This window comes from Arachis stenosperma, chromosome 9, assembly GCF_014773155.1.
Source record: "Arachis stenosperma cultivar V10309 chromosome 9, arast.V10309.gnm1.PFL2, whole genome shotgun sequence".
Classification (NCBI taxonomy): Eukaryota; Viridiplantae; Streptophyta; class Magnoliopsida; order Fabales; family Fabaceae; genus Arachis; species Arachis stenosperma.
In genome coordinates this window covers 162,710,544-162,731,324 of record NC_080385.1, presented here as the reverse complement: position 1 = coordinate 162,731,324, position 20,781 = coordinate 162,710,544, and the positions used below count along the sequence as shown (strand labels likewise).

Sequence of the window (20,781 nt, the reverse complement as noted above, 5' to 3'; positions counted from 1 at the left end):
CAAATTTATTAGCGAAATTGATGGCGCATATTGAGGTAAATGAGGTGTCCGCTGCTTTTGAAGTAGATTAGGTGTTGGCTACTGTTTAAGTAGATCGGATGCTAACTGAGAGAATTGGAGTTGAGGACTATATTAATATTGTTGATGTGGGGCGCTCCTGGTTGAAGAAGCTGTTGAGTTTGAGGCACTTAGTATTGTTGATTTGGAATCTCAGATGACGGTGGAGTAAAATATGAGTCTTTATAAGAGACGGTTGGCATTTGGTTATGTGAAAATTGATTTGTAAGTTGAATTAGGTTTTGCGAAGAAGTTTTGCTCATTCTCTCAATAATTCTAGTTGCTAACAATGAGTAGGATTCCAACGAACTTTAAATCACTTCACCACAATAATCTAACGAGCACTCGTGAACGTAAGAATTTTGAGTACAAAGTATTTTACTTTTAAAAAAGATAAAAAAGATGAAGTGATATTTTATTTTTGAAGGAAAGTTAAATATTTTAAATCTCTTATTAAAATGGAGTCATTGGTTTTATACCAAAATTAATATGTTATGTTGTTCATTATGATAGTCATTTGTTAAATCAGCACTATATATTTTTTACTAGTTGTAAATTAATTAGCCAAAAATTAGACAAGAGACAAACTAAATATTTTTTTACAATTTAAAAAACATAAATAATATAATTGAGAAGTCAAGAACGAAATTAATGGATTTTACAAATTTCAGAAGTTTAACTCTACAAAATTTCAATGCCGCTTTCGATAGTAAAACTATATTATAATATTGTTTATTAATACCAGAATCGAAGGCCCAAAAGATAATAATAAGTAAAAAAACGAAGGAGAGATACGAAAGCGAATTACAATAAATAAATAAAAAATAAATAATATAATATCGGATTCGAAAGGAGATTAGAATATGGTTTTATAAGAAGGGTTGAGGTCCGCTACTACTGTTTCTCTCTCTATGTATCTATGTTTTGTTTCTCTCTCTTTCTCTCTCTCTTCTCAAGGTTCTCTTTGTCCCTTATCGTTTCTCACCTTCTCACTTTCTTCCCTATACGCACAATTTCTTCCTCCTCCTCACAAAAAACCACAACCATATTCAGACTCTGAAACCAGCTCAACACACCACACCACTCTCTCTCTCCGCTGCAGAAGAACGAGGACTCTCTTTTTCGAAGGAGCTTAGGAATCTGCAACCATGGCTCTCTCCTCCGCACTCTCTCTACACGCTTCGATCTGAACCGCCGCCTCTTGAAGTTATATTATTCTTCCTTCTTTCTTTCTCTCTCTCTCTCTCTCCTTCCTCCTTGTGAAACACGAAGGCTTGGTTTGGTTTGGTTTTCTCTTTGTATATTCTGCGCCGTTTCTTTTGGCTTTTTCTGGTTTTGAGGCTCCGTTTTGTTGCCGTGGCGGAAGCCATAGACTAGATTGCTTTGCGCGGCGGCGATTTCGTTGCCGCGTGTGGTTTCTTGTCCGATCTGTGGACGGGGAAGCTTGCGAATCGGCCTTCTCTTTTATGTATTTGTTGCCCTCTGGGAACCCTAGATTCGTCGGCGGTGCTGTGAAATTTCTGTGGCGATTGTTTTTGTTTTGAATCTGGTGGTTTGAGGTTCTGTAGATTCGGGTTTGGTGCGGTGAATACGGTTTTCCGTTGGTTTTTGCGTTGGATGCCGATGCTATTGGGTTGATTTTTGATGCCTCCTGAACCGTTGCCTTGGGATCGGAAGGACTTCTTCAAGGAGAGGAAACACGAGAGGTCTGAGTCTCTGGGCTCCGTTGCCAGATGGAGAGATTCCTCTCACCACCGCGACTTCCACCGTTGGGGATCCGCCGAGTTCCGCAGACCTCCGGGTGAGTTTTACTTCTTCTGGTTTTTTCTATGCACTGCTGATATTTTCAACGAAATTTCTGATTATTTAGGTTTTTTATTTGGGGGGAAAAAGAACTACCGGATTTGGGTTGTGTTTCTGAGTTTGGTTGATTCTTCTTTGCATAATAATAGTGAACCTTGTTCTGAATTTTGAAGATCTGGTTTTGTATTTACAAGAATTGTTACTATAAGGAGGTGGTGTATTCATTCGTTTGTTTCTTTTGGCATGAATTTCTGGTGCTCTCTTTTCTTTTATGTTGGAAAAAAAACAATTATGATACTGGTTGTAAGAATATACTTTCCTTGTGTTGATTTTCCTTCTATTTTCCTTTCTTTGTTTAAATATTTTCTGAAGGTCATGGTAAGCAGGGCGGTTGGCACGTGTTTTCTGAAGATTCTGGTCATGGGTATGGGATTTCACGGTCAAGCAGTGAAAAGATGCTGGACGAAGATTGCCGGCCATCGGTGTCTCGTGGGGATGGAAAATATGGCCGGGGCAGTAGAGAAAATAGAGGGCCGTTTGGGCAGAGAGATTGGAGAGGACAGTCGTGGGAAACAACCAATGGTTCTATGAATTTACCAAGAAGGCCCCCGGATGTGAATAATGATCATAGGTCAGTTGACGACAACCTAACATATTCTGCTCATCCACATTCTGATTTTGTAAACACTTGGGATCCACACCACTTGAAAGACCAGCATGATAAGATTGGTGGTGCCAATGGGTTCGGAACAGGCGCAAGAAGTGATAGAGAAAATTCTCTGGCTTCAATTGACTGGAAGCCACTTAAATGGACCCGATCTGGAAGCTTGTCGTCGAGAGGCTCTGGTTTTAGCCACTCGAGTAGCTCAAGGAGCGCGGGAGGGGCAGATTCCCATGAAGCAAAGGCCGAGTTACATCCCAAAAACGCAACTGTTAATGAGTCACATTCAGGGGAGGCTGCTGTGTGTGTTACATCTTCTGCACCATGTGAAGATACAACTTCCAGAAAGAAGCCGAGGCTAAACTGGGGAGAGGGACTTGCAAAGTATGAGAAGAAAAAGGTTGAAGTGCCAGATGGAAGTGCTAACAAAGATGGACCTGTCTTGTCTAATGGTAGTATTGAACCTTGTGCTTTCCCCGGTTCCAGCTTAGTAGATAAAAGCCCAAAAGTTACAGGATTCTCAGACTGTGCATGTGCATCTCCTGCAACTCCATCTTCGGTTGCCTGCAGTTCCTCCCCAGGTATGCTGAGCCTATGCTGAGTCTCAATGTTGTTGCTTCTATCCTTTAAATCGTGCATGTCATAAATACCTTGATTTTATGTTGTTTGTCTTGTTATTTAATATATTTGGTTGTATGGTACTCAGATAACCTGAGTCCATATTTGTTCACGTCAATATTCTATATTACCAACTGAATAGTTGAAATTTTAAAGCTGAATTGGGTAGCTTTGCCTCATTGATACTTCCTCTGATGTGTGCTTTTGTGAATTCTTTTGTACTTCAATGCTGATCTGGTATCCTCCTAATGTCCTAACTCTTTCTACTCAGGTTCTTTTTGTGTTAATGAATTTGTTGTTCTGCCAGTAGTCATGCATTGGCACTCATATGCTTGTTTTCTGTTTTATAAAGACAGGCAACACGGTTAGGACCTTTATTTTTTATTTATTTATTTTGGTTGGTGAATTACAATTCTGGATATCTGCAATGAACATATTTCTATTGTAGGATGGATTATCCAAGTTAGGAAGTCAGCACATTTGGAACAATTGAACACCTTTTACCGCTTGTTTTGGCCAAACATTCTCAATTTGAAATGTGCTTTTCTTGGTTTTCTTCTTTGTTCATGCTATTTCTCCTATTGGTTTTATTTGTTTGCCAAGATCCTTCTACCTTCACTCAGTTGAGAAAAACTCATTAATGTCCTGGCCTTCTCTTTCAAATTTTCTGTAACCAGTCAAAGTATAATTTAATTATAAGGTATAAAACCATACTATTTGTTTTCCCTTTTATAGTAATATATTTGCTAAAATCTTAATTTTATGTTGTAGCAGGTGTGGATGATAAGTTATTTGGAAAACCTGCAAATGTAGACAATGATGTTAGTAATTTGACTTGTTCTCCTGTTCCTGGATCCCAAGACCATTTTCAGAGGTTTTCTTTTAATTTAGAGAAATTGGATATTGAATCCTTGAATAGTCTGAATTCTTCAATTATTGAGTTGATACAATCTGATGATACAAGTTATGTGAATTCTGGTCCAATGAGGTCCACTGCAATGAATAAGTTACTGATATGGAAAGCCGACATTTCAAAGGTATTGGAGACAACCGAATCTGAAATTGATTCACTTGAAAATGAACTGAAATCTCTAAGATCTGCATCTGGGGATAGAGGTTCATATCCAGCTGTTTTGGGCTCACAGATGGTTGGCAACAATGAAAATCCTTTTGAAGTACCTGTTGGTGTCTCTGATGAAGTTACTCGGCCAGAACCTTTGAAAATTCTTTCTTCTGACGACCCTGATGCTGAGAAATTGCCCCTTTTAACCAACTTAAATAGTATTCATGAGAATGGAAAGGAAGAGGACATTGATAGTCCTGGTTCAGCAACATCTAAATTAAGTGAGCCTCCGCCTTTGGTTAAAGCAGTTTCGTCAAGTGATACAAGGAGATATGATACCTTCTTGGAGGATGCCAATGCTGGTCAGTCTAATGGCATGAAATGCTTAATTCCCTGTACTACAAGGAAGTATCCTAGTAACTCTGCTTGCAGTGATGTCAATGCGTCTTCGGAAGTGCCAGATAGCATTATTACTGCCTCGGGTGCAAGCTTACGTTCTAGCACTGAGGATAGTTTATATAAGAAAATTATTTCTTCCAACAAAGAATTGGCAAAAAGTGCATGTGGAGTATTTGCTAAGTTATTGCCCGACGGATATACTAAAATTGATAAGGTAGGGGCCAGCAGTGACTTGTGCTCTCAGACATCCATTATGGAGAAGTTTGCTGAGAAAAAGCAGTTTGCAAGATTTAAAGAGAGAGTTATCACACTTAAGTTCAAAGCCCTGCATCACCTGTGGAAGGAAGATATGCGCCTACTGTCTATAAAGAAATGCCGGCCAAAATATCACAAGAAACATGAACTAAGTGTGCGGTCTACCTTTAATGGTAATCAGAAGAACCGGTTCTCCATTCGATCTCGTTTTCCCTTACCTGGTATGAACTCTCTGTCTGTTCTTTTTTTGCGTTTCATACACCATTACTGTTGGCTCTTTATGCTTGATGTCTTTCTTGTTAGTCAATTTGGTTGTTAGTAGTCCACCTAATTTTGTCTCTGCATAATTGACATATTAATCAAGTGCTGAATTTTCTTGAGTTGTACTGTTCAAGTTCATTAGGTTTTAGGGAGGGAGTGAGCGAGTCAGGTTAGATTTGTTATTTAGGTGTTGCTCAATGAGAATAAAAAAGAACAATGACATGATTATTCTAGTGTTGAATTATAAATTTGTTGTAATGCTTGTAATTTTAAAATCTTGAAAGGAGCTAATTAGTTCCGTCCAGCACTTGGATGCTTCTTTTTTCCCCCCCTCCTGTTTGGTTGGTTTGTTGCTGATTCTGCAGTTGGTATAGACATTTGTTTGTCTAGCATTTGTGGCTTATAATGTGATGGTGTTGTGTGAAATATTGGGTTTAATGGGATGATTTCTGGCTAGTTTAAGTGTTCTAATTTCCACTTATAGGATGGTCTTGTGCAAGTCATTACTTAATGTTTTACTATGGGCATCTATGGGATGCTCGGATGTGAATCCTGCATGGTGTTAAATTTCATTGTGTAACTATATTCTTGTTTTTGGCAGTGGTGCATAGTGCTTAGCTGCACTAGTTGTTTGTCAAATGTATGATGGGTTTAAATCATCGCTTAGATGCTGCTGTTCTGTTTTATTGTGCTAAGTCTGAAATTTGAGCATTAATTGGCAGTTCCTATTTTTTCCTTTTAACAGAAGTTGTCTTTACATCCTTTTTTTTTAGTTTTTCTATTCACATGTTATATTTAGTAGTTGCTCGTTCTGTTCCTAAGTTACTCATCCCTTTTTAATAACTTTTTATCCTTCCCCAACTCTGCCAGCAGGAAATCATCTGAGCCTGGTTCCAACAGCTGAGGTAATTAATTTTACAAGAAAACTGCTCTCAGAACCTCAAGTTAAAATTCACAGGGATGCCCTGAAGATGCCAGCATTAGTCTTGGATGAGAAGATCCCAAAGTTCATATCTAGTAATGGGCTTGTCGAAGATCCATTGGCTATTGAGAAGGAAAAGGCTTTGATTAATCCTTGGACATCAGAAGAGAGAGAAATTTTCCTGGAAAAATTTGCTGTCTTTGGAAAAGATTTTCGGAAGATTGCTTCTTTCCTTGATCACAAGACAACTGCTGACTGTGTTGAGTTCTATTACAAAAATCATAAATCGGATTGTTTTGAAAAACTTAAGAAGCAGCAGAAGTTAGGGAAGTCATTTTTAGCCAAAACTGACTTGGTAGCATCGGGTAAAAAATGGAACCATGAAGCGAATACTGCTTCACTTGACATTTTGAGTGCTGCTTCAGTGATGGCTGATGGTTTTGCATGTAACAAGAAAATGCGTCCTGGGAACTTCCTTATGGGTGGATATGTTAATGTGAAAGCCTCAAGGGTTGATGATAGCATCAGAGAAAGATCAAGCAGCTTTGACATTCTTGGGGATGAGAGGGAGACTTTTGCTGATGTAATGGCTTCATCCGAGGCCATGAGTTTCTGTGGGACAAGTTCAGTTGAACCTGTAGAAGGTAGCCGAGATAGTAGGTTGATGCCTGATACTGCTGAGAATGTTGATGACGAGACTTGTTCAGATGAGAGCTGTGGTGAAATGGATCCTACTGATTGGACAGATGATGAAAAGGCAGCTTTTATACAAGCTGTATCATCTTTTGGTAGGGATTTTGTGAAGTTAGCGCGATGTATTGGAACAAGGTCCCCAGAACAATGCAAAGTTTTCTTCAGCAAGGCTCGAAAATGCCTCGGATTAGATCTCATGCACCCTATGCCTGAAAATGTTGGATCACCAGCAAATGATGGTGCAAATGGTGGGGGTAGTGACACGGATGATGCTTGTGTTGTAGAGACAGGTTCAGTGGTTGGCACTGACAAGTCTGGCACTAAGACAGATGAGGACCTGCCTTCATCTGTCATAAACACCTACCATGATGAATCAGATCCTGTGGAAGCTAGGAACCTGGCAGCTGAATTAAATGAGCCTAAAGAGGAGGATGATACAGTAGTCGATCATGAAGATGCAAACTTGGTTAGCGATGGGGTTGTCTTGTACAATTCTGATAAGTCTGGTTCAGTCAATGGGCAGGCTCCTATAGTTATGACAGATAGCACAACAGTTGGAAAAGACAGAGCCATTAAATTTGGGGGTGCAGACTTGGTGTCTATTTCTGCCCTCGACACAACTGAACCATGTGAGAGGAGTTTGGCTGGTCAGGATAATGTAGTTACTGAAGTTTCTTCTGGGGTTCTTGGAAGTGGATTGGAGAGTCAAAGTGTTCCTTCAACTCAATGTCTTGATGATAGAGGGGATAAACTGGTGGCTGTTACAGCTGTTGGAATTGAACTGAAAAGCTCGGTTCAGGATTCATGTACTACTACAGTAAATGCTTCAGTCTCATCTGTGGGCAATTCTTGTTCAGGATTGAGTTTTGATACTGAAAGTAAGCATATGTCCCTTGGAAAGCCTGTCTCTGCATTATATGTTGAGGATCTTAATGCAACTGCAAATTCATTGTCACAAAATGCTTCTGTTTCAGCCGTTGTTCAATGTGAGAAAACAGCTACTCAGGATCAACTGTCCTGTACTACTGAGACTCCAGGTGGGAGAAATTTGCAGTGTCATAATCCCATCAGCAATGGTGACCATCAGCTTCCTGTGCCTGGGAATCGCGTGGATCGTGCTGACAGCATCCTCCATGGTTATCCTTTGCAAATGGCCATTAAGAAAGAAGTGAATGGAGATATAAAATGCAGCAGTTCAGCAAACGAGTTGCCCCTTCTATCCCGAAAAGATGAACAAGATGATCATTTCAAAGCAAGGTTAAGCTATTCGTCAGATTCAGAAAAAACATCCAGAAATGGTGATGTGAAATTATTTGGGAAGATATTAACCAATCCTTCATCCACACAGAAACCTAATTTGACCAAGTCATGTGAAGAAAATGGCATCCATCATCCCAAATCTAGCAGCAAGCTTTCAAGTTTGAAATATGCTGATGGAAATTTCAAGATGTTGAAGTTTGAACGAGATGACTGCAGTGAGTATCTTGGCCTTGAAAATGTCCCCTTGCGGAGCTATGGTTACTGGGATGGGAACCGAATACAGACTGGTCTCACATCATTGCCTGATTCTGCCATCCTGCTAGCAAAGTATCCAGCTGCCTTCAGTAATTATCCGTCGTCTTCAGCCAAATTGGAGCAGCAGTCGTTCCATGCATTTGGTAAGAATAATGAAAGGCACCTGAGTGGGGCTCCTGCTTTTACAGCCAGGGACATGAATGGCAGTAATGCTGTGATTGATTATCAGATGCTTAGAAGTAGGGATGGTTCTGTGGTTGATGTAAAGCACTGCCAAGACGTGTTCTCTGAGATGCCACGGAGAAATGGGTTTGAAGCAATCTCAAGTTTGCACCAGCAGCAGCAGGGCAGAGCAGTGGTGGGAATGAGTAGTGGTGGTGTTGGAGGAACGGGGATTGTGGTTGGATCATGCAGCGATGTCACGGATCCTGTGGCAGCCATAAAAATGCATTACTCTAATTCTGACAAGTATGGTGGTCAAGCTGGGAATAATATCAGCAGCAGAGAAGATGAATCTTGGGCTGGAGGGAAAGGGGACTTAGGGAGGTAGTAGATGATGTCAGCGGCAACTGTTTCTTTTTGCCGCTTCCTGTATAATAGTTTTTTTCTTCCTCCTTAATTTTTTTTTAATTTGCTCAATCAATACAGTGTAGGGGCGGTTTAATGGTTCTGAAGCCCGTCTTTTTTTTGGTAAAATATTTAGGTGCTTTTTATGTAGCAGCTTTGTATTTGTTGTATTTGATGAAAATACAGAAATAATCCAAGGAAGTTAGGAGGGGCGATTGCCATTTGCCATCCCTGCTCATTCCCATCACTTGCCTCACTGGATGAAGCCTCGTTAGGTTTGGTGGGATGTACTAATTTATTATAGATGATAGATGGTACTTTGTAACTTTCATTAGGCCTCTTTTCTGAGGAAATAGAAATAGAGATCGAAGGTTTTGTTTTGTCAGAGAAATTCGTTGGCCCCCTAAGCTTTTTCAGCGCGAGTTGACATGAGATTTGCGTTTATGATTTTCCACCTGCACATTGCCTTGTAATGTTTCTTGTTTCCATCCCTGCCATGTAAATATTGTCCCCCTTTTTGCTGATTCTGTGGACTGTTGGTGTTTGAGTAGAGTTGCGCAATCAGTTCTGCAATCTACAGCTAATTTTAGAAAATATTCCAGTGTCGAGAAAATACGATCCAAACATTTGGTGGGAGACCATATGTTGTGGATAAACAACAATTTGGTTCAATATGTCAAATCTAAAAATATTTTTAACATAAAAATCATTTTGAATCATCATCAAACAAAAAGCCTTCCTTTCTAGAATTCTAATCAGCAACTCTCTTAGTAACATAAGCAAATTTATCACAAATAGGCATAATATGACTAACATTATGCTTGGTTGATGGAGCTAGGGAAAATTGTGTAGATTACAGTAGACTTTCCTACTGGTGTTTGCTGAGAATAATATTTGCATACTGTAACTCTAGCTAAAATTCACTTCTCACTAGTGACAAGATCTTCCTTCCACTCAATTTTGATTTTTGAGGTAAATAAATCTCTATCCTCCATGTTGAGGTGTCGTGTCTATGCATTTCTTCAGAGCCTAAAGAACATATCTTTACATTCCTGAAAATTGTGCATGGAAAAAACACCCCCCATAAGCGGTTGTCTATTGCATAACGTCGGTTTGCTTGACCTAACTCTTTGTCTGGAGGATTGAAGGAAGGGGTGCAATGATTTCAATAACCTGCAAGTTTTAAATTTGAAAATTGGTCAGAAATATAAATCTAGCTATATAAGTAAAAAACTTGCACAGCATGGAAAAATAGTCTTTCTTAAATTTTACAGATAACAATGCATAGAAATTAGAACTCACACATGAACTATAATCAGATAGAGAAGAGGTTAGCTCTCTTCTCTCAATCAATCGGTTTAGATCAAACCTAAGAAATTGAACCCCATTTCTCATTTCTAAATGTCAAGTCATTAGGATGCTTGCTTTTTGTTACCATCAAACTCATACCGATTGATATTTGATACTAAACTTTGCTTTACCTCATTAGTTACTGGGTGAGAGATAATCAATTGATGTGCATGCAAATAATACCCACAATCTCCAGGAACTGGTTTGGTAGGCCTCTCATATCCCCTATGCAGACCAAGTAGCAACATTCAACTTGGATCAATCTATGGTTAGTTAAGATAGGGTGTTAAATGAATGGGAATATCCATAACAAATATAGATACAGCAGTTACCCATCAGCAGCAAATCTCTCATCGATGACGTCACAATCTAAGCATTTAGGTTGCCCACCAACAGCATAAAGAGGATCACCTGCAAATAAAATCAGGGGCAAAGATAAATGGACATGGGAATATGAATATGTGCATGCCTTCAAAAGATATAGCTTTATTTATCATATTAGATTCAAGATGTTAAAAGATGCTAGAAATTTGCAGTCTAGATATATGCCTAGAAATGAGAATATGCAAATTTGTAGTATAGGTGCAACTCATGTTCATGTTCTAAAGCAACAGGTTTGTATGATAAAGTTCAATTTCAATTAAGTGAAAACTAAGCAGGCAATACAGCTAGGATGATCATAATCATATCCATATTAGAAACATGATAGAATACCAACTTCACAAACGTAAAACCCCATTAATCAAACCGCTAATAAATATTCACTACATTATCTATTTGACTTTACTTTCGACGCCAAGGATTTAAACTTTGAAGTGTAAAGCTTATTTACATCTTTAATATTCATTAAAGAAGTTTGAAGGCACATGTGAAAAAGTCACCACATATAAACTTCTAAAATAACCATTTTCAATCTTCACTTACTGCTATGTCCTTAAAACAAATCACACTTATGAAGCACGATAAATGACTTGGGTCTTGAAATTACCTAACAGAGGATGCCCTATGAAAGAAAGATGAATGCGTATTTGATGTGGCCGTCCAGACTCAATCTGAACCTGTTAAATAATCCCGTTATAAGACTATAAGTGGAAGTTATAAGACCTTTCCTGTCATGATACACCAAATTGTTTCATATCATTGTGTTGCTCCTGGAAATTTTTAAGTCATTTCTCCAAAGGATTTAAATACAGTAACCACTCAGAGTTAGGCAACAACACTCTGAAGAGTGTAAAAGGAACACTGAATGATCTGAATTTTTACATTCTATCTGATTGCCATCCTGTCACCAATGACATTCGGTTTGCATCTCTAACAATAATTGGTGGTAGTAGATAATATAATTACTTAATTATTTTCTTGTATTCTATTGCATGTCATGTTTTTACAGGAACAAAGGGTCATAAACATCAAATTCATCTACCTGGACCAATGTGTTGTTTCCTTGTACGCCTCTCTCAAGAACATTCACTATACTGAGGGCTGGTTTTCCTGGCTCAACAAAAACAATTATGCTTGAGAGGGGATTTCAAAAGTAACAGATGGCAGTTTTATGAAGAAAATGAAACAAGCATCAATGATAGGAAATCAAAAAGTCAATGATTAGATGACAAATAGAAGAGAACAAAAGAAGCATAGCTTTCCTTTTGAGATTCACTCATATTGAAACAGAAAAGGAAAAGAACACATAATGGTCAAAGATCAAAACAAACCTGATTCAGAAGCAACATACAACCCTGTAGCGACACCAGGATATTTCACTATTCCAATTGGTTGATTAATAATCACCTGTAAATAACAACAGCTTTTAAGAGTAGAATCCACAAAATATCTATTCTTCATTAATCTTTCATCTTTTATTCTATAATTTTTTTTCCAATCCGGAGATGGGAAGCAACCAAAAACCACTTATAAACAAATGTCTGTAAGACAAAAAGTACGTCAGAATATTACCTTATCATTATCAACTATCCCACTCACAAGTGCACGGTATATCTTTGCAATCTTCCCATGCTCCTTGTTTGTATCTCTGCTGATGTAAATAACGAAATACAATTAGTTCAATATGTTAACTAAGCAAGAAATTATAACTTTCAAGTTTAAAAGTATGCTTAAACTACTTTTGTGTGTCTATTCTGCTTAAGATAAACAATCCACTACCTTAACTAAATTTAAAGGATTTAACCAAAAAAGAAAAGGGTTTTTCCTTAACCTTTTTCCTCCAATCTGAGAAGTTCCATCAGCAAAATAAGATGCAAGCCGAGCTTTGGCCAGTTTTGTATTTGCACATAATAATAATCCTATGACACAATCAATCAATCACAAAAGCATGAGAATGTGCTATGCGAGAGCTGTTTATGACATTAGAGGAAAATTAAAGAAGGATCAACTCATTCTTATATAACATCTCTTGGTAGCATGCTGATATCACTACCACTTTAGTAAAGAGCCTTAAGCTTTACAAAGCTGATAATGAAGTTATTTATTTGCAATTTTTCATGGAGTTCCTAGGACTGACATCAGTTCAAGTATAACATTTTTCAAAGGAAAGTAACAGATACAAGAAAGTACTTTGACATTTCAACAGAAATATTTAGTCTAACCTGAAGTTCCCCTCCCTAGGCGATGTACTGGAACAGAATGAAGCCTTTGGTGTGCTTTAACAGTACTCTGCTTATTGGCTTCCCATTTAAGCTGCGTTAAAACTGTCCTTTGCTGGAAAAGACCCCCAGGCAGAACTTGCAAACCAGAAGGCTTATTTAGAGCAATCTGAATTTGTAATCAACACCCTTAAGAAAACAAATATTGAAGCCATTCTGACTAACTGTAAAAGTATGTTTTGGTATGCAGAAGCAAAACTTGTTCATGAATTAGCCTAAACTAGCACACAAGTATAATGTCACTTGTTCCTTATAATTAACATTCTAAAATCTGAAGCACAGTTAGCAATGAAAATAATTTCATATTTTCAACTTGATGTAAATGATCAAAAGAAAACTGTTATAGGAGAGAAAGCAACCAGAGATATATATGATGTGCATGAAGTAACAGTTACCATGTCATCATCTTCATACAAGACTTCAAGAATGTATGGTGCATCAGGTTCCTTCCATGGAAGTCTATGATACACTAGCTTAGAGCCAACTCTAAACGTGAAGAAGTTGAAAAGTAAAATATTATGGAATAAAACTATGCAATAGAAATAGAAAGGAGACAAAGATCTAGCAAGGAACCTTAGGACTGCATCGGGATCTGTAACAACACTCCCATCAACTGTTATCTGTAGATGACATATATTGATTAATATGAATATGGGCCATTCAGATGATTCATTCCATGCAGTCAAGTATTTCAGATTTCTTCATGGTCAAACCTGCTTGTTTTTTATACGCTGCAACCAACTGCTAAACAGATCAGTACATGTTCGGGATCAAGCAACACACTTGTTTCAAAATAACCATTGAAACCAAAATGTTTCTTTAAGATAAGAAAGAAGTATATAATTTTTATTGAGAGGAAAAACACAAGACTACAAGAGAGGATGGCCAACATTCTTTGTAATAACAAAGAAAGCTCAGGCAATCGAAATGCACACCAATGGCCCTCCAGTACCTCAGCAATCCAATAAATAAACTGTGCTAAACAAACCATGGAAGACTATTCCTAAACCAGAGCTGAGTTCAATGGCCTTATATAATTGGTCAGGTCTAATTTGTTTCACAACTATAACACCTATCAGCTCAATGCACTCCAATTTCCTCAGTTTTAGATAACATTTTAGTTACTGATATTTGGCTAAATCATGGATGATCCTTTCCCATGTCAACCTTTCTATAGGACTCAAAGGAAGCAAACTATAGCTCCAAGTAAAATAATAATAAAAATTGTCTTAGTTGCCTTGTTTAGTGTTTCAAATTTAAAAATGTCATCTTTTTTATGAGAAGGGAATTGGGGTTAGGTCAAGGCATTGCTTACCCTTGTAATGGAGCTGAACTCTTGTACTTGCTGGAGTAGAACTGTATCAGTGTCAACCCTGAATTTGCAACACATATATATCATCGCATTCAGATGCAATAATAGCTCATAAGCAATGATTATACGCTTAATTTGAAAAAGTGCAAATAAAAGTCAAACTTTTTGTTGAGAGAGAGAGAGAGAGGGAGGTTGACCGTCATCGGGGGGTGGAACGACGTCGTGGTAAATGAGGCCGTCGTTGAATTCAGGCCAGGGACATCCGAATTGGCGCGGCGGTGAAGGGTTCGCTGCCATTGATGGACGTGCTTTTAAAAAATTTACCCTTTATGAAGAATTAGGGTTAATGACACAAAATCGTATTAGCTGAACCGAGTTTTAAATTTTTAAGGCCTATATAAACCACTCTTTTTAGTTTCTCTCAGTTACTCACCCTTTTGGTTACTCTCTTCATCTCTTTCAGAAATTTCTTAGACAAAATGGTTAAAAGTTCGATGTCAACCCTAAACCCTAAGTCTTTCACCAAATGTGCGATCTTTCTCGCGTTTGAAGATCGGTATTCTCGAAGCACTTCATGTTGAAAGTTCTAAAGAAATATCAGAGATTTCCGACAGGATTCCAATGACAGTTGCACGTACGGTTCAATACAATACGTACCAAATCTAGTTTTGAAAAAAAAAAAATAGGGTTCTTCACCAAACATAATAACTTGGTAAATAATTTTAAAATATATATATTTGTCAAGTTATACAATTCTTTACAAAAAATTGTTGGACATCAAAATACTATGTGCGCACACTATGTATTTCTGTATATATATGAGCATTCTTTAATTTATTTATAATTTATATTTTATATTTTATATAAATAGCTGAATAAATTTTTTTAACCCGTGAAAATTAATATGTTTTTAGGGTTAATTAATTTTGTAGCAAGTTACATAATTTATCTATAAAGTTGACCTTCATTTTTAAAGTGGAATAGTTTTTAAAGTTATTTTATTATGCAAAAAAATTACTGTATTTGTCATGGACTCATGGTTAACAAAATAATTAATTAATTAAATATATAAAAATCTCTCATTCCAACCACATTAATTATTTTTATACAATTGAAAACAAGGAACTTTCTGAGTTCATTTTCCAACAAGCATTGAATAATCCCCAACAACTATGGTAGAATAGTCAAAGTTTGCATGTGCTTCACGCCTCACTCAGCTGCAAAATTGCGTCACTCCAAGGAATGATGTTATATCAAGTATGCGAAATGATTCATCAAATTTTCTTGCCATGAAAGTTTGTCACAACTTTTCTTAAGCAGTCAAATTGATTTGGGAACAAGTTTGTCACAAAAATGTGCATTATGACAAATAGTGTTACCATCATTACTAAATAAAATAGTGAGTACTAACAAACAAGATTGCAAACTTTCACATTCGGAGGATATCCATCTTGCCAACTCACAATTGTATATGAGCATTGACAATGAATCAATGGAAAATGCATACAAACCCAAGTACACAATAAGTTCTGTAGTTGCATTATGTTTAATATTTATGCCTTGGAATGCTCCAAATTGGGCACAAAAGCAAATAGAGACACTATAAATGACAAAACATGTCAATACTTTTATTTTTCTTATCTGCCAACTATGGCATTCATAGTCAAGATGGAAGCACAGAATGAAGGGTAACAAAAAATACACACTCAGATAACAAAGAGAACTGCAAGGCAGAACTCAGATAACAAATTAATCATCAACAAAATACATCAGTTGATGATGGTCCAGCAAGCTGAAGAGACACTGCATTCCAATCCATTGTTTCACCACAGTGCCTCTCTTTTGTTTTAACAATCTGTAACTTGTCCAAAGCCGAAGCCAAATCCGAAGCTGAAGCTGAGGCAGAAGTAGATGCGACATCAGAGGTATCTGGTATAGATACTTTTCTTGCAGCGACTGCCTTCAACCTGTACCTCTCTGCCCTTGATCCAATCACTTGGCCCAACACAGATGCTGCAATAGTAAACGCCATAGCCGATTTGGGCATCAGGACAGACTTCCTTAGCATTGCTATGAATGGAACGGCTGCATGGACGGCAGCAAACCATGAGGGTGAAAATTTCTTTGTATGCTCTCTCCATACACCCAAGGGAACATTAGCAGCCATTCCAAGCATCCCAATTGCAAGAACTTTCGTGGGTAGGGACTGAGGGCGAAGGTTCTTTGCAAATGCAGTGCGTGCTAGAGCTGCCCGAGCAGCAACTACTGCTGGCGGGCACTTGTATTTCATCCCTGGAGGAAGTTGTACGACCTTTGCGACAAGTGGGAGGACGTTACTAACTGCTCGGTATGACTTTGCAATTGGACAATTACCATTTTGCAGCCAATCGTTGCCTGTTGCCTCATGGTGTGAACCATCCTGATTCACGAAAACACAGATTACGAACATTGCAAAAGTAATTCCAATGATTTATAAGAGGCTGGAACAGCAAGTTGAATACGCCATATACCTGTGAAGAAGGCTCATTTTTTGATGATTTGGATTTTCTTTTCTGGTTGTTCCATTTCTCAGAAAATGCATCAAAACCAAAAGCCCCACAAAATCCAAATGATGACAGACTAATGGTAGCAGCCTTTGCAGCCAAAGGATTGAATTGGGATGAGGGAGCCTCAGGCTTCACTTTCTCTGTACGTCGAAAAGATCTCTCAGATAGGGGGACGACACCATCACTTCCATGGAAAAGCCTAAACGCCAAATCAAAATTGGGACCATCTTCAAAAATTGGACCTTTAGCTTCACGCACCTGTGTATGAACAAAATGTTAAGTAACTTCGCTGATTACTATCAAACATAATGACAGAACAGTAACAGGTAAATGGTGTGATTACAGCAATAAGTTACAGCTCCACAAACAACAGATGATTTCATATGATATTATATGGAAGAAAAGAGAAATAGGGATTAAAAGAAAGAAAAATTGCATAGTCTGTTTTATGACACAGAAGCTTAAGCTTACAATACACATATTTATGGCCTGAATGGTAGATAAATCCAAGAAGTAATAACAAGACATAATAGACATCACTCCCAATCTTAATATGTATGCAAGAAGGCAGCAACACCCGTGTATTGAAGCTTGTGAAAGATACAATGAGAATCACGACGACTCAAAGGGAAAACTTACAGGCATGGAGAAAGCCAAAGGAGAAGAAAATGAGAAGTTAGTAGGTTCATTGATGTTCCTCAAGAATGGGCACCTAAGAATAGAGTCCTCATTTATGTCTCTTGAAGAGAAATCCATTGTTTCGCTTCGAATTTAGGCTGCAAAAGCACAAAAGGCATAAATAAGAAGAAATACGTCATGAATTATCAGCAATAGATATTTACTGTTGAAGATTCAGTTATTCAATGTGAAATTAACAAGTTAACACTACATGGTTGAAGAAATCAGAGACTAAATCTCTCAAATCACATAGAGGCCAAAACCAAGAGATAGGCACACAAACCACAACTCAAGCAAGTCCGGATCATGATTTGAAACCTAATAGTTGAATAGTTAATACTGATTCCATATGATATCAGGAAGCAAAACTAAATTACCAAAGTTTTAAAGAGAAAACATTTGCAAGCTAAATACAAAATTCAATGGTAGAGATAAACATCATTGAGTGACTAGATATTTAAATCAAGTTGAGCATTTCCAAATTTTATCACCACAAAACAGATTCAGTTATCTCAGATCTTCTGCATCCACAGAAGTCAACTCAAGGGACAATTCCAATGAAACTTCTGGATTCAACCCCAACACCACAGCCCATTTCAAATAACACAAACCCAATCTCCAAATTTTCCCTATTAAACTCAAAACAATTGAAAAAATCGTAACTTTTTCAACAATAACCGTTAAAATCAAAACCTTGAACCGAAATCAAAACTAATTCGTTGCACGAGTAAAAAGGGCGAACCAACCCAAACGAAAATATACCAAATTCAATCCACGCCTTAGACCCAGAGAATGAAGAACCACCAACAGCATAAAAATACAGAAAAATCAAATTTTTTAAATTAAAAAAATTGCATATGATATCTTTCAGGGGTTCCAATAAGGCAAATGAAAATAAAAAGTGTAGATGAGTAAATGTGTACCTTTCAGAACTTGCAAGAGGCACACGCCAAGCAGAGCGAGAAGCTAGAGAGAGAGAAAAACAGCGAAGAAAGGAATCAAGGAATGGAAACGTGGGTTAGGTGAAAGGTGGATGCTTTTGCTATCAACTATACACCAAAAGAGAAAGGAAGGAAGAAGAAGAACGTGTTTTTTTTCTTCTCTCTCTTAATTTTCATTTAATGATATTATTGAAAACAGAAATGTATTAGTTAAAGTCAAATATGGCTGTGACATGCACACGCCAAATCCCATAGTTGAATATTTATTTATTATTTATAAAATTTCGGTTTCAAATTTTGTTATGACATTTTCAGTTGGTCTTTTTAATTGATTTGGGTTTGATTTTTTCAGTTGGTGGTTAGTTTCAGGGTTGGCTGTAGTTGGAGGTGAAGTTGGAATTGGCAATCCTTTTGGAAGTTGTGTCCAAGTGAAAATCCATTATTATCCCCTTATCCTTTTTTCCTAAGTAACCATTTCTGAAGAGTAAAGACTCCATATGAGATATCCAAAGTAATTTTGGTAACTAAATTCAATTAAAATGCTACAAGTTTAGCAAAAATAAAATGTGCGTGTCCATCATGTGATTTTTTATTTTTGTGGTTTGTTAGCACATAAATTTTAAAGTTTGCAATGACACATAATTAAACTTAGAATTTGGATTTTCTAAGGTAAAAAAGTTGGTAAAATAAAAAAGTAAAAAATTAATTATTATTAATTTTGTAATTTTTATAAAATATATATCACACCATCTTAATTTAAGAGTAATTTCTTTATTTTATCTATTTTTTATTTTATTAACTTCTTTATTTTAGAATATTTTGATCTATAAATTTATGGCTATAGTACAAAAACGGTAGCATATAGTACAAATATTTATTTGATATAGCATAGAAAATTTTTTGTATTATGTATTAAATTTTTTTGTATTTTGTACTATAATTTTTGTATTGTATGTCAAAATTTATGTATTCAATATTTTTGTTGAATATATATAGGAGGAGAAGAAGAAGATAATTATAATGATGATAATAAAAGAGAATGGAGAGGAAGAAGAAGAAAGGCGTGGTGGCAACGACGACAAGAAAAATGAGGAGGAAGATGAGGAGGAGGCAATGGTGGCAGCTACGACGATGACGGCGACGACTACGACAACGACGGCGGCAATAGCAACAACGATAACGACGTTGAAAAAAGAAGTGTCCGGAAGAAGAAGAATATCACAAAAGAAGAGGAAGAAAAAGAGGAGAGAAAGAGAAAGAAGAAGTAGTAACAACTAACAACACATACAGTAGAAAGAAAAAGAAGTGCGCGACAAACTTGGTTGGAGACTTAATTTAAAAAAGTTTAGACATCTAGTTCTATTTTTATTTTTTAGTATGTTGATATTTTATTTAATGAGAAAATACAAATTGGTTATTTTTAATTAAATAAAATATTTAAATATTTTTATTAATTATTAATAAAAAAAGTATTGTTAAACTTATTTTAAGAATATATGTAAAAAAAAGATAAATCACATAAACAAATTGAATGACTTTCGATTTTACACGAATGTCCTAAATTCAAACTGCTTATATGTATGTCTCGTTCTGGCAATAAAACTATGTAAATCGAAGCAATTTAATTCGATTTACAATGATTCTATGTAAATCGAATTCATTAGGTTCGATTTACTGAGGAGGAGCATTAAATCGAAACAAGTTATTTCAATTTATTGCATTTGATAAACCTAAGTAAATTGAATCTAATTAATTTTATTTACTAATACACGCATGCAGTTGGTTAAATCGAATTCATTTAATTCGATTTACTGATGAGTATGTGTTATATAAATAGGATCAAAATGTGAAGTGTTCATTAGAGTGAAACTCACAATGGCTAGTGAAGATAATCTTTTAGTTCTAGTGCACTATAAAGGGACGATTAAAAAAATGTGAGAAGAAATAAAATTTATTGATAAGGATCTGTTGAGTGTCTTTATCGAACATTTTACGAGTTTTGTTGAATTTTAAAATACTATACTCCAGAAATTTGGATTTCATGGAATAAAAAAGGTAGAGAAGTTATTTTATAGAATTTGATTTCTGTTGTTCGCGATAGTGTGAAGTACGACTCCTTTGTATTAGACAGTAGTGATGATTTGCAAGTTTTACTTCATTGTCATCGTCAGTTTTCTGAGGTGAGAACCCATGAACCATTGGCCAAGATTGGGGATGTGGTCTCTAGTTCAAGAGGATCGAATCAGAATCATCAATTAGTAGCAATGGCAGCAGCCTTTAGTTCAACCCTGTTGTTGCAACTTCATCTGTGCCTGTAATAGCATCTGTGACAGTTTTGGTGGCAACTCCATCCTTCGCAACTGATCTAATCCGTGATGACAATGGAGAAATATGTGATAATCGATTTTTTGGCTAACTTGTTATTGCGATGGCAGATACTCCTGTTATGATCCTGGTTTCTTGGGAGGTTGGAGAACCAG

At 36.8% G+C, this 20,781-nt stretch overlaps 3 protein-coding genes across 7 annotated transcripts; 1 reads left to right on the top strand and 2 right to left on the bottom strand.

Annotated features, from left to right (window-relative positions):
- Positions 1-1,011: 1,011 nt before the first annotated feature.
- On the top strand, positions 1,012-9,274 carry LOC130948215 (uncharacterized). 4 transcript variants are annotated; one of them, XM_057876928.1, is made up of 4 exons: positions 1,012-1,858; positions 2,233-3,102; positions 3,914-5,077; positions 5,988-9,274. In XM_057876928.1, the coding sequence occupies exons 1-4, from the start codon at positions 1,702-1,704 to the stop codon at positions 8,795-8,797; spliced, it is 5,001 nt and encodes a 1,666-aa protein (XP_057732911.1). In that variant the 5' UTR covers positions 1,012-1,701; the 3' UTR covers positions 8,798-9,274. The 4 variants fall into 4 exon arrangements, with proteins under 4 accessions (XP_057732911.1, XP_057732912.1, XP_057732910.1 ...); XM_057876929.1 differs by having other exon boundaries at positions 3,911-5,077; positions 5,991-9,274; XM_057876927.1 differs by having other exon boundaries at positions 3,911-5,077.
- A 208-nt stretch (positions 9,275-9,482) lies between these two features.
- Positions 9,483-14,855, bottom strand: LOC130948217 (RNA pseudouridine synthase 5). 2 transcript variants are annotated; one of them, XM_057876931.1, is made up of 14 exons: positions 14,334-14,855; positions 14,140-14,197; positions 13,538-13,565; positions 13,398-13,444; positions 13,220-13,310; positions 12,768-12,933; positions 12,377-12,464; positions 12,118-12,196; positions 11,877-11,952; positions 11,588-11,655; positions 11,153-11,222; positions 10,497-10,575; positions 10,296-10,389; positions 9,483-9,987 (listed from the first exon to the last, which is right to left on the bottom strand). In XM_057876931.1, the coding sequence occupies exons 1-14, from the start codon at positions 14,431-14,433 to the stop codon at positions 9,937-9,939; spliced, it is 1,095 nt and encodes a 364-aa protein (XP_057732914.1). In that variant the 5' UTR covers positions 14,434-14,855; the 3' UTR covers positions 9,483-9,936. The 2 variants fall into 2 exon arrangements, with proteins under 2 accessions (XP_057732914.1, XP_057732915.1); XM_057876932.1 differs by having other exon boundaries at positions 12,118-12,193; positions 14,334-14,852.
- A 797-nt stretch (positions 14,856-15,652) lies between these two features.
- On the bottom strand, positions 15,653-18,541 carry LOC130948805 (uncharacterized). Its single transcript, XM_057877676.1, has 4 exons — positions 18,284-18,541; positions 17,322-17,458; positions 16,647-16,940; positions 15,653-16,555 (listed from the first exon to the last, which is right to left on the bottom strand). The coding sequence occupies exons 2-4, from the start codon at positions 17,436-17,438 to the stop codon at positions 15,893-15,895; spliced, it is 1,074 nt and encodes a 357-aa protein (XP_057733659.1). The 5' UTR covers positions 17,439-17,458; positions 18,284-18,541; the 3' UTR covers positions 15,653-15,892.
- Positions 18,542-20,781: the final 2,240 nt, after the last annotated feature.

What these genes read in the sequence shown, in the direction of transcription:
- LOC130948805 (XM_057877676.1), bottom strand. Translation starts at nt 17,438, where the DNA reads ATGGATTTCTCTTCAAGAGACATAAATGAGGACTCTATTCTTAGGTGC. An exon ending in CTTTGGCTTTCTCCATGCCT is followed by an intron (nt 16,941 to 17,321) that starts GTAAGTTTTCCC and finishes GTTCATACACAG; the next exon opens with GTGCGTGAAGCTAAAGGTCC. An exon ending in AAAATGAGCCTTCTTCACAG is followed by an intron (nt 16,556 to 16,646) that starts GTATATGGCGTA and finishes TTCGTGAATCAG; the next exon opens with GATGGTTCACACCATGAGGC.
- LOC130948217 (XM_057876931.1), bottom strand. Translation starts at nt 14,433, where the DNA reads ATGGCAGCGAACCCTTCACCGCCGCGCCAATTCGGATGTCCCTGGCCT. An exon ending in AGTTCAGCTCCATTACAAGG is followed by an intron (nt 13,566 to 14,139) that starts GTAAGCAATGCC and finishes TCTGTTTAGCAG; the next exon opens with TTGGTTGCAGCGTATAAAAA. An exon ending in AGCGTATAAAAAACAAGCAG is followed by an intron (nt 13,445 to 13,537) that starts GTTTGACCATGA and finishes TGTCATCTACAG; the next exon opens with ATAACAGTTGATGGGAGTGT.
- LOC130948215 (XM_057876927.1), top strand. Translation starts at nt 1,702, where the DNA reads ATGCCTCCTGAACCGTTGCCTTGGGATCGGAAGGACTTCTTCAAGGAG. An exon ending in CGAGTTCCGCAGACCTCCGG is followed by an intron (nt 1,859 to 2,232) that starts GTGAGTTTTACT and finishes TATTTTCTGAAG; the next exon opens with GTCATGGTAAGCAGGGCGGT. An exon ending in ATCTCGTTTTCCCTTACCTG is followed by an intron (nt 5,078 to 5,987) that starts GTATGAACTCTC and finishes CAACTCTGCCAG; the next exon opens with CAGGAAATCATCTGAGCCTG.